The sequence below is a fragment of the Chrysemys picta genome, chromosome 5 (assembly GCF_011386835.1).
Source record: "Chrysemys picta bellii isolate R12L10 chromosome 5, ASM1138683v2, whole genome shotgun sequence".
NCBI lineage: Eukaryota > Metazoa > Chordata > Testudines > Emydidae > Chrysemys > Chrysemys picta.
Genome location: NC_088795.1, coordinates 31,922,540 through 31,937,884, shown reverse-complemented (window position 1 = coordinate 31,937,884; position 15,345 = coordinate 31,922,540). Strand labels below are relative to the sequence as shown.

The window sequence follows — 15,345 nt, the reverse complement described above, 5'->3', positions numbered from 1 at the left end:
AGCAACCCACCCCCCCCCAACATTACATCAAAACAACCTCCCAGACTAACCGGGGCAACTAGTCACTGCATCACTGCACTGTGTATGTGCCCTGCTGCTGTGCCTGCCCCCGACTATGTACCCTGCCAAAGGAGACTGTCCTGTCCAATTTCCAACCCCCTTTCCCCTCCTCCTCCAAAAGAACATGATTGAAACAGTAGTTAACAGAAACGAATTTTTTATTATCAACTACACATGGCATTGGGAGGTGAAACTTGGACGTGGGCTTGTGTCAGGCGGGAAGGAAAGAACTTTTCAAATTTTGGGAAATGAGAGCCTTCTGCTACTAGAGCTCTCTGCAGGGGTGGAGTGAGAGTTAGCAGGGACTCTGCCGCCTCTCCTTCTTTGCACTTTGGGTGAGGTGGGTATGGGACTTGGTGGCGGGGGAGGGCGGTTAGAGATGGACTGCAGCGGGGCTCTGTCCTCCTGCCTCCGTTCCTGCAGAACATCCACAAGGCGCCGGAGCGTGTCCGTTTGCTCCCTCAGTAGTCCAAGCAGCGTTTGAGTCGCCTGCTGGTCTTCCTGCCGCCACCTCTCCTCCCGATCCATGTTGGCTTGGTGCATTCGGGTCAAGTTCTCCCGCCACTGGGTCTGCTGTGCTGCCTGGGCTTGGGAAGAGGCCATAAGCTCAGAGAACATGTCCTCCCGTGTCCTCTTCTTCCTACGCCTAATCCGCGCTAGCCTCTGGGAGTGTGATTCCAGGCTAGGTTGTGAGACAGTCGCAGACGGGGCTGTGGAAATGGGAAAAAGGGAGTGAATTCCTCTGAAAGATAAATGTAGTTGTGAACAAAGAACATAGTCTTTCTCTGTGAACAAGACCATGCACAGCACCTTTCACATGCGCACTCAGCACAAGGTCGAATTCTCGGCCTTCGCATTCTGTGCCTGGGGTCTTGAACAGCACATTTGAGAAGCGAGGCAGCACAACGGAATTTCTGTTGCAGGCAGACATGGTAAGCCGTACACTTGTGGCAGTTTAAAACTTTTATATTACCACTGGCCTCATTTCACATTTAAATCAATGTCAGTCCCTGCTGCCAGCAATCCGGCAAGCGGGAACTCTGCCCCTGTCCCACCCCCTCGCGGCTGTCCCCGGGAATGATCCCTTTCGGCTGCCCCTCTCCCGCCTCCACCGCGTGGCTGCAAACCAGCGGTGACAGTTCTGTAAAGGAACGGGAAAGCAGTCCCAACACTAACATTCCCCTACCTAATTAAAAGCAGGTCACCATGGCCGACATCACCCTGATGAGGATCTCCGAGAGCGACAAAGAGAGAATGCTCCGGGAAAGCCTCCAAAGACCAGGGCCGTATGCCGCCCTGCTGTGCAGAGCAATGATCCCCGAGTACCTGATAATCTCGTGGCGCGGCAACGTGTCGTACTTCGGAGGACCCAATAAGGCCGCTCTCCCCAAGAACCTCATGCAACGGCTTTCAAGTTACCTCCAGGAGAGCTTCATCGAGATGTCCCAGGAGGATTACTGCTCTATCCCCGCACATATAGACCGCATTTTACTGTAGCTGCAGTAGCAGGGAATACACAGTAGAGCGGCTTGTGCAGGACAATCACTGAAAACCGGACATTGCTAGATTTCTTTTCAAAACTTGCACTGCCCCTTACTAAACCGTTAAGCGCCTAGGGCACACTAATCATGAACAACCCATTCTTTTAATTGTTAATATTCCTGTTTTGTTAAAAATAAATGTTTAGATGTTTACAACACTTACTGGCTGATCCTTCACCAGATTCTGTGTCCGGGGTAATGGCTGGGGACGCTTCGTAGGGGATCTCTGTAAGGGTGATGAAGAGATCCTGGCTGTCGGGGAAATCAGCGTTGTGAGAGCTGCCAACTGCCTCGCCCTCCTCATCTCCTTCCTCATCTTCCCCGTCCCCTAACATGTCTGAGGAACCGGCCGTGGACAGTATCCCATCCTCAGAGTCCACGGTCACTGGTGGGGTAGTGGTGGCGGCAGCACCGAGGATGGAATGCAGTGCCTCGTAGAAACGGGATGTCTGGGGATGGGATCCGGAGCGTCCGTTTGCCTCTTTGGTCTTCTGGTAGCCTTGTCTCAGCTCCTTGATTTTCACGCGGCACTGCGTTGCATCCCGGCTGTATCCTCTCTCTGCCATGTCTTTAGAGATCTTCTCGTAGATCTTTGCATTCCTTCTTTTGGATCGCAGCTCGGAAAGCACGGACTCATCGCCCCACACAGCGATGAGATCCAAGACTTCACGATCAGTCCATGCTGGGGCTCTCTTTCTATTCCCAGACTGCACGGCCATCACTGCTGGAGAGCTCTGCATCGTTGCCAGTGCTGCTGTGCTCGCCACGATGTCCAGACAGGAAATGAGATTCAAACTGGCCAGACAGGAAAAGGAATTCAAATTCAAATTTTCCCGGGGCTTTTCCTGTGTGGCTGGTCAGAGCATCCGAGCTCGCACTGCTGTCCAGAGCGTCAACAGAGTGGTGCACTGTGGGATAGCTCCCGGAGCTATTAGCGTCGATTTCCATCCACACCTAGCCTAATTCGACATGGCCATGTCGAATTTAGCGCTACTCCCCTCGTCGGGGAGGAGTACAGAAGTCGAATTAAAGAGACCTCTATGTCGAACTAAATAGCATCGCAGTGTGGACGGGTGCAGGGTTAATTCGATTTAACGGCGCTAACTTCGACATAAACGCCTAGTGTAGACCAGGCCTTAGAGTAGCCGTGGAAAAGACAAATGAAGCACTCCAGAGAATTTCCAAGTGGGGAAATAATTGGGGATTTAAATTCTCACTTGCAAAAACCAAGAGAATACTTTTAACAAGGAAGAAAATTAGGAAAGAATGGTGAGAAAGTCAGTAGTTCAAAAGTTTAAGTTTCTTGGAGCAGTGTTTGATAATAAATTAACTTGGAACAGTCACGTAGATAATATCATACAAAAGTGTAAAGTAGGATGAACTTACTTTAAAATGACAGGTTTCAGAGTAACAGCCGTGTTAGTCTGTATCCGCAAAAAGAAGAACAGGAGTACTTGTGGCACCTTAGAGACTAACAAATTTATTAGCTTATGCTCTAATAAATTTGTTAGTCTCTAAGGTGCCACAAGTACTCCTGTTCTTCTTTTTACTTTAAAATGTAGCTGGAAACAAATGAGGTACCAATAAGAATGTATTGATGATGTACAGAGCATTGATAAGAGATGTGCAATGGGCTGCAGCTGTAATTTTATCTGATTCCTTGTTAGTCACAATGACAATCAGAACAGGAACTTCAGAAAGTCAAAATGCCATAATAAATGAAATAATGTTCCTAACTACAGAAATAATGCAAGCAGATATCTCTATTACAATAGCCATGGGTGGCGGGTATAATAGGACAGACCCCCGGTTGCGGGGTTTGGCTGCAAAGTTTTTGTTTTATTATGCCCCATGAGGTTCTGGGCCGCCTGAGGAGGCCCATCCCCCTCCTCAGCCACCCTGGAACCTGCATGGGGCATATCAAAAGCATCTTCTAACAGATGCTTTTTCCCTGGGTGGGTTGGGTCTGGGGAGGGGAGGGGAGGCACGGCACGGCTTTGGCCAGTCCAGGGCTCCTCTTGGCAGGGGAGTGGGGCACCTGGGGCTTCAGCCAGCCCGGGGCTCAGGACTGGGGGTGGAGGGGCTTAGGGCTGCGGCCAACCCGGGGCTCCTTCAGTCGAGGGGAGGGGGACACTCCAGGCTGCCCTGTGGCCAGCTCAGGGCTTTTCCGGGCAGGAGGGAAGGAGGTCTTGGGGCTCTGGCCATGGGCAGAAGGGGCGGAGCCGGGGGCTAAGCTCTCCAAAGGGGGGCTCCACCCACTGCCCATGACAATAGCACGGATTCCAGTACATAGTAGAATATCTAGAAATGAGATGGCTGACAGAACAGCAAAACATGCTCTAAAAAATGAGGAGGTACATATTAAGATAACCTTAAATAGACAAGAATTCAAAAATGAAGGAGGTTGCAAAGGAGCGGCAAGAACTATGGATTAAGGAAACAAAAGGATGAAAGTTCTATGATGTATACTAAAAAATCAAAGATAATACTATACTCCACAATCATGGTGGAAAAAATGAAGTAGTAATTTTTAAAGTGTTAACAGGTCATTGTGCCTTAAATGGTAAGTTAAACTTATTAAAAAGACATAAAGACAGGCTGTGTAAAGTGTGCAAAACCAAAGAAACTGTTGATCATGTTCTCTGGCACTGTTGGCAACATTCTATGGAAAGAAAGAGGTGGCTTTACTGTCCAGGAGCAGCTAGAGGCATTGGGTCTGCATGGGGTGTTGCAGCACCACCCTTCTTTCAATTCAAGGTTATGTCTAAATCCCACAATTTAACACATAAGCATTGATTACCTTTTCACACATTGTGTGGTTCATTAAAAACCCAACGAACATTACATCAGAGGACCTGGAGGGTAAGAATGTTGTTTGAAATCCTATGGCATCCTAATAGATTAGAACAGTCCTTTTATAAACTAAGGTTTCCCCTTTAAATTGTAAGCAGTAGTGCACAACTTTTATATTTGGAATAGGAAAAACAGATATAGATAGATATGCTGCATATATTATGCTTACATGTTGATCATCCATGTCGTGATCAGTCTCTGTCCCATTAATTGTAGGTTTTTCACATAGGCTATTATTAGATGAGCTGCTGTCACTCCTCTTATGTCCTAGATTTCTTGCACTGCTATCATTGGTAGGCCGTGAAGAGACAAAAAGGCTGATATTATCGAAATCGTCATCACAGAAACTGGTTTCTGCTACATCCTTCTGCACCTTGACTGGATTGTAGGGCTTCAGGAAGGAGGAATACACATACCCTTTATGAACTAGATATCAGATTAAAAAGAAAAGAAAAATTATTTCAAATATGTTTCAGTCACCTGTTTTTTACAAACTGTTGATCTGATAGAGGTAAACAGATGGGCCCAGACTGAAAAGAAAATCAATAGCCAAAAGGAAAGCTGTTATTGGGATGTTTGTGCAAAGGACTTACTTCCTGTGTCAACACGCCACCTGCTTGTACTTCCAAAGGGATCCTTTTGCTCAACAACAGCCACCAGCTCACCTTCATATAAATCAATATCAAATTCCTGTGTGGCATTGCATTTGCGCTTAGCTTGATATAGTGATTCTGTGCTATATGTAGACAGTAGCTTGGATCTCTGGCTCTCTGTCTGACGTGGAGATTCAGGCTAAAAACGGGAAAAAAAGAGACACAACATTAATTGGGAGCAATGTATTTTAAGACTTCTAGATTAACAGCTGTGTACAAACAAAACTAATGCACACCAGTCTGATTGCAGCAATCTACATTTGAACAGGCAGAGCATGCACTTACATGCCCATTGTCAGTTAGGAGTATAATTTCCTAAACTGTGCCCTCAAACCTGTGAGTTTTGTGTGCACTGTAGGTGTGTGTTGTCACCTGTTGCACTAATGGCTGAAACTATAGCCACTGAAGGATAAAAAAATGTACTGGATGTGAACTGTCAGGTATTTGGTTTATGCAGTGTTGTTGTAGCTGTGTTGGTCCCAGAATATTAGAGATAGTACCGTACCCACCTTATTTCTTTTATTGGACCAACTTCTGTAGGTGAGGGAGACAAACTTTGAGCTTACACAGAGCTGTTCTTCAGGTCTGGGAAATATACTCAAAGTGTCACAGCTAAATACAAGGTGGAACAGATTGTATAAATAGTTAACATATATTTCAAGGGAACATTCAAGGTGAAGTGACCTATTAACACCTCTCCAAGTCATAGGAAGAAAAGAAAAAAAAGGTGGGTGGGGGGTTAAGTGGATTACAGATTGTAAACCATAAATCCAAGGTCTTTATTCTGGCAGATTTGTTAATTTAAGCTCCCAAGATCATCTTTCAAAGGTGTTGTGCGGGTTTCCTTTGAGACTGAAGACAGAGAGGTCAGATACAGAGTGATCACTGTGTGAAAAGTGTTCACCTACTGTTTTTGTCTTTTATCATTTTTCTGTGTGAGTTCACTTAAGAGCATAGTGAAATGAGACAATCACTGTTCTCTCAAATGAACTCATACAGAAAAATTATTAAAAGACAAAAACCTGTGGGTGAACACTTTCACAAAGCAATCACAGACCTGAAGAACTCTGTAAGCTCAAACGCTTATCTTTCACCAACTGAAGTTGGTCCAAAAAGAGGTATCACCTAAGTCACCTTGTCTCTCTTTATCAGTGCACTTACAATTCCCAAGTAAAATGACTGAAAGTATTTTGAAGTAACCCAAAAACTGGCATAATGTACTGAGGTCATATAACACGTTACAAGTCAGGAGCCCTGGACTGTGATATTATATTAAATGACATTGCTATATAAAAGGCAGCGTATTAATTATTATTATATTAAGTGGAGCTCCTGCAGTTCTGTACATTTCTAGACTACTCTGTGTGCTAGGTATGTCTGAATTCCATGGTAGATTTTTCAGCTCCTGCTCTAGCTATATAAAACCATTGAACCCACTCACAAAACTTCAACAAAATAAACGTTGCAAGATTAATGTATGTGTGAGAATATTTAACAAGTGAAACAACTATAACTTGCATGCTCAGTCTTAGGCTGGGTCTAGACTACAGAATTAGTGCCTGGGCATAAATGCTTTTTGTTGACCTAACTATGTCAGTGTCGACACTACACTACAGCCTTGCTCCTGCTGATGTAAGTGCCCTACTACTCCAACATAATAACTCCACCTCCACAAGAGGCATAGGGCTAATGTCGGTGTAGTTAGGGTGACGCGTTCCTTACATTGGCTGTTGGCTGTCTTGTCATGTCTCAGCTGAAATTGACAAGAAAGCCGGCTCCCAGCTCCTCAGCTGGGCTGTTGCCAGGTCTCCCCTCCAAGTGGTGCTGCTATCCAGGCTACCCACTGGGAGCTGTGCTGCCCCCGGAGGTCCTGGTACTCTGGGCATAGATCCTCCCGCCGGAGAGGAGAATCCCCACATGGCTCCCCTCCCCCCACTCCCAGCTGGTAGTGAGAGTGCGAGAAGCCCCCAGGGACAGCGGGGCTCCCAGTAGGGAGCTGCATGGAGCTGAAAACCCTGGCTTTTGGCCCTCCATGTTGCCCCTCTTCAGTCGGTGGAAGTGCTCCCGGTGAGGACAGACCCCACCGAAGAAGAAGGGTAGTGCGGACATCAGCCACCACAGTAACTACTGCGATGGCTGTAAATTGACCTAACATAGGTCGATTTAAGATTTTGGTCATAGGCGCTGACTCCATGGGTGCTCCGGGGCTGGAGCACCCACAGTGAAAAAATGGTGGGTGCTGAACACCCACCAGCAGCTCTCCATTAGCTCCCCCCACATCCTCTAGTGCAGGGGTGGGCAAACTATGGCCCGGGGGCTGCATCTGGCCCTCAGACATTTTTATCTGGCCCTCGAACTCCTGCCAGGGAGCGGGATCCTGGGCTTGCCCCACTCCACGTGTGCCATGGCTCTGCGCGGCTCCCAAAAGCAGCATCATGTCCCCCCTCCAGCTCCTACACATAGAACAGACGGGGCTCTGCACACTGCTCCCGCCTCAAGCACTGCCCCCACAGCTCCTATTGGCTGGCAATCACGGCCAATGGGACCTGCAGGGGCGGCACCTGCAGACAGGGCAGCATGTGGAGCCCTCTGGCTGCCCTAGGCGTAGGAGCTGGAGGGGGGACATGCTGCTACTTCTGGCAGCTGCTTGAGGTAAGTGCCACCCGGAACCTGCACCCCTGATGCGCTCCAGGATCCCAAGCCCTTGCCCCAGCCCTGATCCCCCTCCTTCCCTCTGAACCCCTTAATCCCATCCTCCTGCACCCCAGAGCCTGCACCCCCAGCCAGAACCCTTACCCCCCACACCCACACCCCAACCCCCTGTCCCAGCCCAGAACCTCCTCCCACACCTTGAATTCCTCATTTCTGGCCCCACCCAAGAGCCCCCACCCCCAGCCGGAGCCCTCAGCCCCTCCCGCACCCCAACCTCCAATTTCGTGAGCATTCACCCCTGGCACATTGAGAAGTTGGAGCCTGTGATTATGGTGTAGACATACTCTTTGTGGCGTTGCACTCCATATGTTTTATGGAAATATACTTATAAGTGTGAATATGATGTAACTGGAATATGCTTTATGCAAAAGGTCTCTTGTAAGGTATCATTACAAAGCTTATAATATACTGAGTGTGTTCATCCTATTTGTATGCATGTATCATTCTTGTATCTGATGCTAGAAATATAAAGTATAACTCTAAGGTCCTATTGTAACTATGCAAAGTGTGGGCCATTAATGGTGATTTAGAATCTTGATGGCTCCCATTGACTGGGACAATTGGTTGTAGGTGGTTTATTTACCTGCAAACCTTCCTGTGGACATGTGGGTCAGCCCATGGATAATGAAGAATGAGGTCTTACAGTGACATGTGACCATGTCACATGATACTGGAATCCATCTTAAATCTGGTGCTTTTCCATTTAGAAGTAGGGGTGGGGACCCAGAGAGACAAAAGATTCCCGCCTTGTGCCAAAGCTATAAAAGGGGGTGGAACAGAACAAAGGGGGCTGGCAGTCATGAGAAAACCCGTAGTTACCACCTGAGCTGGAACTAACAAGGACTGTACCGGGGAAAGGATTGGGCCCAGATTAGGAAGAAGTCTAGTCTGTGAAAGAAGCTTATTGGAACATCTCTGAGGGTGAGATTTTACCTGTAAACAGTTTCTTAATGTATTAGGCTTAGACTTGCATGTTTTTGCTTTATTTTGCTTAGTGACTTACTTTGTTCTGTCTGTTATTACTTGAAACCACTTAAACCCTACCTTTTGTACTTAATAAAACCACTTTTGTTTATTAGTAAACCCAGAGTAAGTGATTAATACCTGGAGGAGCAAACAGCTGTGCATATCTCTCTATCAGAGAGGTGGACAGTTTATGAGTTTACCCTGTATAAGCTTTATACAGAGTAAAACAGATTTATTTGGGGTTTGGATCCCATTGGGAACTGGGTGTCTGGGTGCTGGCAATAGGTGACCAGCTGAGCAGTTTTTTGTTAAAGTCTTCAGCTTTGGGGGCGTGGACCAGACCTGGGTCTGTGTTGCAGCAGGGTAGCATGTCTGGCTCAGGTTCTGTAGTCCCAAAATGGCAGGGAAAACGGGCTCAGAGGTAATTCCAGATTATCCAGTGACAGTTCACTCTGTGACTGAACCCGTCACACCCTTAGGGTTAGCTCATAGCTTGATACATAGCTAAGGGCTATGGGATGATCAGAAAAAGTCTCAAGATGATTACGTGACAAAAAGCAAAGGTAACGAAAAGACAATTGAAAATCACCAAAGAGTAACTGGTCACTGTAGCACTCTCATCCCAGGAATGGAGGTTTAAGCTCAGGCCCCAAAAGCCAGGGAGCAAGCTTGGATCCCCATTTAGGAGGTCAGACTAGATCATCTGGTGGTCCCTTCTGGCCCTAAACTCTGTGTGGCAAATCAATGCCCAGGCCCCAGGAGAATCAAAATATGATGCATTTGACACAGGTTAAATTTTCACTGACAGAGGCATGATACTCACCTGAATAGGAGCAGGTTTCTTCTTTTCAAAGCTCAGTTTTCTCTCAATAAATGTTGCACTGCTGTTTTCTTTTACAAAATTTAGATTGTGAAACCCTTCCAACACCTGATTTTGTACTTCACAGATACTTGAAGAAGACAGCTGCAAATAGGAAGATTAGATCTCATGTACATTACGTAGGATAGGGAGGTAAGGAACAGCAACTCTAATCTAGTGGATCAAGCACTAGGACTCATGAAATCTGAGTTGTTATTATTATGGTTTCTGGTAGTGCCCACAAGGAGCTAGGCATCAGGCAGATATAAAAGAAGGCATGATCTTAAAATCATTGCTGTTTAGGGCTTGTCTATACACAGAAGTGCTATCAATCAGTTTAAAAACCAGTATCTATTTAACTCGATACGATTTAAACTCGTCATGTCAGTTTAACTTGCCCCTGTGGTGTTGGATCTGTGAGTTTGGCTCAGGCCCATCCCTAATTTTAAACATGATGTAAACAGGAGAACTTAAAAGTGACACTGGGAAAATCCCCACTGAAAACAATGCCTGGTATACGCAGCTTTCCCAAAAACATAAAGCCCTCTTTAATAATATAGGGCTTGTCTACAGGAGGAAGTTGCTCAAGGATAGCTTAAAGTGTGAATTTATACTGATGTATTTAACCTGGTGTGGAAGGCTTATTTTGGTTTAATTAAATCTGTTTTTAATTGATTTAAGCTAAATGGAATAAGCCACTCTTCTAATGAAATAAGTGTGTCCACACTGTCTTTTGCACTGGTTTGTTATATCAATGTAAAAGTTAATTCAAGTTATACTGGTGAAAATTCCTCATGTAGAAAATTCCTCACTTTCCCCTTAAACTGCAAAGCTCTGTGTTGAACCTTTGCATGGATTCTCACTTCTAACTTGACAGGGGCTGGGAAATAGCCCGATCCTCCCCTGGAGGGAGTGCAGTGCAGCACCCAAAGATAACCTCTATGGCTTACTAAGGAGTGGTGTGGAATCTTGTCCAGATGTCAGCCAGAAGAACATGGCTTCTTCAGAGTGTGGGGGGTTGGAACTGTGGGGACACCCTTCGGACTCTTTTAGGCCTGGTCTACAGTGGGGGGGATCGATCTAAATTATGCAATGTCAGCTATGTGAATAACGTAGCTGAAGTCCACGTACTTAGATTGACTTAATGTGGTGTCTTCACCGCGGTGAGTCGACTGCTGCCGCTCCCCCGTCAACTCCGCCTGCGCCTCTCGCCGAGCTGGAGTACAAGAGTCAACGGGAGAGCGCTCGGAGATTGATTTATCGTGTCTAGACTAGAGGCAATAAATCGATCCCTGCTGGATCGATCACTGCCTGCTAATCCGGCCAGTAGTGAAGACATACCCTGAGTCAAGGAGATGACTTATTTCCTCTGGGGGGTGGGAAATACAAAAAAACTCTAGCATTGTTTGATATTCACCCTAATTCAGTCATTATATTTAGGTGGAGTGTTGGCTCCATATCTTAGAGTTATGATTAATGCTGTGTGTGAATAGAATGTTATGCAAACCAATACACTTCCATGCAGCTCAGGCGGGCACTGTCTAAATACACCTCAAAATATTTAAAGTGTTGATATTTTAGCCAAACCAGAAAGCTGTTCCTTACTCCGAAGGAGGTGTCTGCAGTAGGCTTTTGTGACAACAGCATTGTCCTACCATTGCTAACACGCCACGACTCCACCAGTATTAGTGGTGGGAGCACATGTGTAGAAGGGATTCCAGTGGCTGCTGGCATTCTTCCTAGTGGGTTATCTAACATTGCTCAGGGCAGCGGTAAATAATACAGGGGTTAAAATGCTAGCAACTGCTGACTCCTACCATTGCTACTACTGGAGGAACAGCAACAACAAAAAAGCTCAAAGCAGACATGGGTGAAGGACATGAAATGTGAAAAAAATATCCACTGTGATCACCAGAACAGACAGTGGGTTTTTAAGTACCTCTGGCCAAATACCATACATACACGTGCACACAGACAGTCTGCTCACCGGAACAGGCACCACAATGGTCGAATAGGACTGAAATGCTGAGGACATCATGTCCCTGAGGAGAGTGCTGAAGCAATGCAGACAGTTCATCACAATCTTCTTAGCTGTCCTGTTGAACACCTGAAGTTCCTCCACGAGCTGTGCATTGAGAGCCTCATAGTCCTTCTTTGCCAGATTCAGTTCATCTCCTGCTGACCTTTCAAGGTAGCCATTGTAATCCAGCAACTTGTCATAACGCTTCTGGATAAGCTTCTGGGGGCCTGGAAACAAGGTTTGTAGAGCTGAGAGTGGAGTCAAAACCAGCTTTTCCAAATGATCCACCTGGGAAAGGGAAAACAAAGCAAAAAATCAGTCCAACAAATAATACTTCATTCTCCCATTTGTAGCACTTACAATTATGTTCTAAAGTTAAAAACAAAGCAAAAATAATAATACTGCATTCACCCATTTGTAGCACTCACATTGCTTTCCGACAGTAACTAATTAAGCCCGACAGCACCCCCAGACAGCCTAGTAACAATTCTAACTGCACAGGGCTTTATTATTATCCTCATGGGGAAACTGAGGCACAGACAAGTTAAATGGGCACACAAAGGATGAGTGTTAGAGCTGGGATCAGAAAGCAGGAATTCCTGCCTCCAGGCCCCTGTGCTACCCACAGTATAAATATTGTGAAGCTTCACTGGGACCGGGACCTTTAAACTGGGAAGGACCATCCGAGGCATGAGGCAGTGCAATCTCAATTAAATGGCAGTCTTTCCCACTGAATAAAACAAAGGAACAACCACTTTGCTGAGGATAGGTCTAATATCCTGATGATGCAGTATAAATGCCTACTCAGACAGATAGAAAGATTTGAGTTGATTAAAATGTGGTATGCTTTCTTGTAAGGTTTCCTTTAGTTTACTGAAAGTGAGTCATAAATTCACAGTACTGGTGGCTAAATAAAATATATATATATTTTTAAAAAACCATGCCTATGGGTATCTGGATTGCTCAAGAGATTAATATCAGGCTTAAAGATTGTTTCACCTATAGGTCATTGGTTCACATCCAACACAGACTGCTAGTGACTGATACTCATTACCATCTAGATTCTAAAGGCTGCCGGATAGTTTTGTGAAATTAATTGCTAGACTCAGTCCACTAACAAGAAAGAAGGCTCCTGCATAACAAAAACCATTGCTGCAAAAGGCTGTATGTCCATCATCTCCAGGAGTGGTCCCTCAAGGTGAGGACTGATGTACAGTGGTAGTTTCACATTGGTACTGCCTTTGATATATAATTGTTCTGTGGAGACAGCTTTCCATTTTCATGTGAAAAGCTGGCACCTATGACAAATACTTAGGTAAACAATTTTTCAGCACCTTAATCAGTTGTTTATTGGAACGGTTGGTTCTGGAGCACAGGAAAGGAGAGGCTATTCTTGATTTGTCCCTAACTAAGAGGGCTAGGGAGATGATTCAGTATTGACAAATGCAAGGTAACGCACCTGGAAAGAAATAATTTAAATTATTCATCTCCATAGCTGGGTTCTCAACTATAAGTACTCAAGAAAAAAACATGAAACAGCACAATAAAAATCTGTGCTCCTGGTGAAATGGTGGTCAAAAGTGCAAACAAAATGTTAGGATGTATAACAAATTGGATTGAAAATATTGTAATTCCAACATATAAGTCAGTGATATGCCCTTGCTTGGTTTACTGCATTCAGTTCTGGTCAGACTACCTCAAAAATAGATATAACAGTAATAGAAGTGGTTCAGAGACAGGCAACAAAAATGATTACAGGCATAGAAAAACTTCCATATAAGGAGACATTGAAAAGGCTAGGACTGTTTAGTTCTCAAAGGAGATAAATAAAAGGGAACATGATTCAGGTATACAAAATAATGAATGGGATAAAGAAGGTAAATCAGGCACTTCTATTTACCTACTGTCACAATACAAAAGCACAGGGCTATTTAAACTGAAAGGCAGCAGTTTCAAACTCATAAAAGGAAATACCCTTTTACCTAATGCATAATTAATCCTTGGAACATATTGCTCTAGATATCCTTGTTGCCAAACTCCTACTAGGATTAAATGAAGGAAAATATATCTGTATGGATATTGTAAACATTTACAGTTATAGTAGATAAGATAAATTTTTTTTTGAAGGGATATAAACGTTCATGCTTCAGGTCATGAGCCCAACTTCTAACCTACTGAGGTTAAGCAGAAACTTCCCCTATGCACAGGTTATGCCATAATTGTCCACTAAGGCGATTCCTGTGCCCTCTTCTGAAACATCTCATACCCGCCACTATTGCAAAACCTACTGCACTCAGTGGACCATTGTGATAAGCCAGAATGGCGATTCCTGTGTTCCTTTCTTCACTATATTCATTTTATTTATTTTTTAAAATATACTTTTAAATGATGCAATTATTTTAAATGGTGGAATTAGAAAGGAAGTAGAATTGCAGTTACAAACCCCATTTTGGTGGTTTGGTTTTGGAATGGAACAGCTTATCTTTTAGTAAAAAAATATAACTAGTAGTCCTTTGTTTGGTTGGGATTGAGTGATTTGTCACTGAGAGTATTTGCTGTTAGTACAGGGACTCCATTTTGAGTTAGGTGGAGGGAAACTGGTGGGCTGGAGTTTAGGAGGTGTAAGAGTAAGGAGATATAAAATTTGCCCCTTGCTTGAAAATGTTAGTTTAGCTTGAGAGCCTCGTTCAGGCAGACGTTTTCCCTACCTTGAAAGATGTACTCCAGCCTGAAGCTTAGCTTGTACTGCCAATCCCAGGAGTTCAAAAATCACAAGTCAGACCCCAAAAGTCATGAGAGTTAAAAATTATATATATTGGGTTCTTTTTTATTTGCCTTTAAACGTTAGAGCTCATGTTTTCAATCTTTTTCTCTGCAACCACCAGGGATAGAAAAGAAAAGAAAAGAAAAGAAAAGAAAAGAAAAGAAAAGAAAAGCTGCAATTCCCACATATTCATATGATTCCAGGAGCTGGGGCTTTAAGTAAACACCAGATATCATAAGACTAATGATAAAATTGTGTGAGTTGGCAACACTGCTAGTTTAAGCAGAGGCCTGATCCAGCTTACATTGTACTTAAACTGACACGAATTTTTGTAACGTATCTTATTTCCTACAGAAACTTAAGTGAAAAGTTATATTTTTCTCAGTATTTTTAATGGAGACCTACTTTTTTCTGCTCTTTTCCCTTCATATTTGTATGTATAACCCACAGCTCATACATGCTGATAGCTGTGTGATATTGGCATGTTTCATGAACTTACAAAGCCTTCACAGGGGTTTCCAATGCTATTCAGCATTTTTGAACAGCCATTGTCTTCATCATCTTTGTGGTGTAAAATACCTTGTAGTTCAGTTATATTCTGTGCAGCTAGAAGCATGGAATCCTAGAAAGGAATAAGGTGGGAAAATTAAAATAGATTGATAATTTGCTGTAATACAGTATACTTGTTCATGCAAACCCTGCAATAATATTCATCTCTTTGGTTATCTATTCCATCCCTTACCAGTGCAAGATTGTATCCTATGATATATTATCCCGTGTTTTATTGTACATTTCTCAAGGAACGGGGTTATCTCCATTCAATTTAGCAGATTATTCCACACCATTAGGGCTTACTCAGAAAATGTGAAATTCACCTTTGTTCATTTCTGCTGCATTTTGGGTTGTATGCATATTTA

General features: G+C 44.3%; 2 protein-coding genes across 2 annotated transcripts in view; both read right to left on the bottom strand.

Annotated features, from left to right (window-relative positions):
* The window catches only part of ARHGEF38 (Rho guanine nucleotide exchange factor 38), a 63,059-nt gene that overhangs the window by 10,691 nt on the left and 37,023 nt on the right, over nt 1-15,345 (bottom strand). The window contains exons 9-13 of the mRNA XM_005287876.3: nt 14,928-15,050; nt 11,632-11,952; nt 9,609-9,749; nt 5,048-5,246; nt 4,624-4,880 (exon numbers count right to left, since the gene is read on the bottom strand). Coding sequence (XP_005287933.2) covers nt 4,624-4,880; nt 5,048-5,246; nt 9,609-9,749; nt 11,632-11,952; nt 14,928-15,050 — 1,041 coding nt within the window. The remainder of the gene's footprint in view (nt 1-4,623; nt 4,881-5,047; nt 5,247-9,608; nt 9,750-11,631; nt 11,953-14,927; nt 15,051-15,345) is intronic.
* On the bottom strand, nt 201-3,010 carry LOC135983914 (uncharacterized). The gene is made up of 2 exons (XM_065597666.1): nt 1,765-3,010; nt 201-770 (listed from the first exon to the last, which is right to left on the bottom strand). The coding sequence occupies exons 1-2, from the start codon at nt 2,339-2,341 to the stop codon at nt 295-297; spliced, it is 1,053 nt and encodes a 350-aa protein (XP_065453738.1). The 5' UTR covers nt 2,342-3,010; the 3' UTR covers nt 201-294.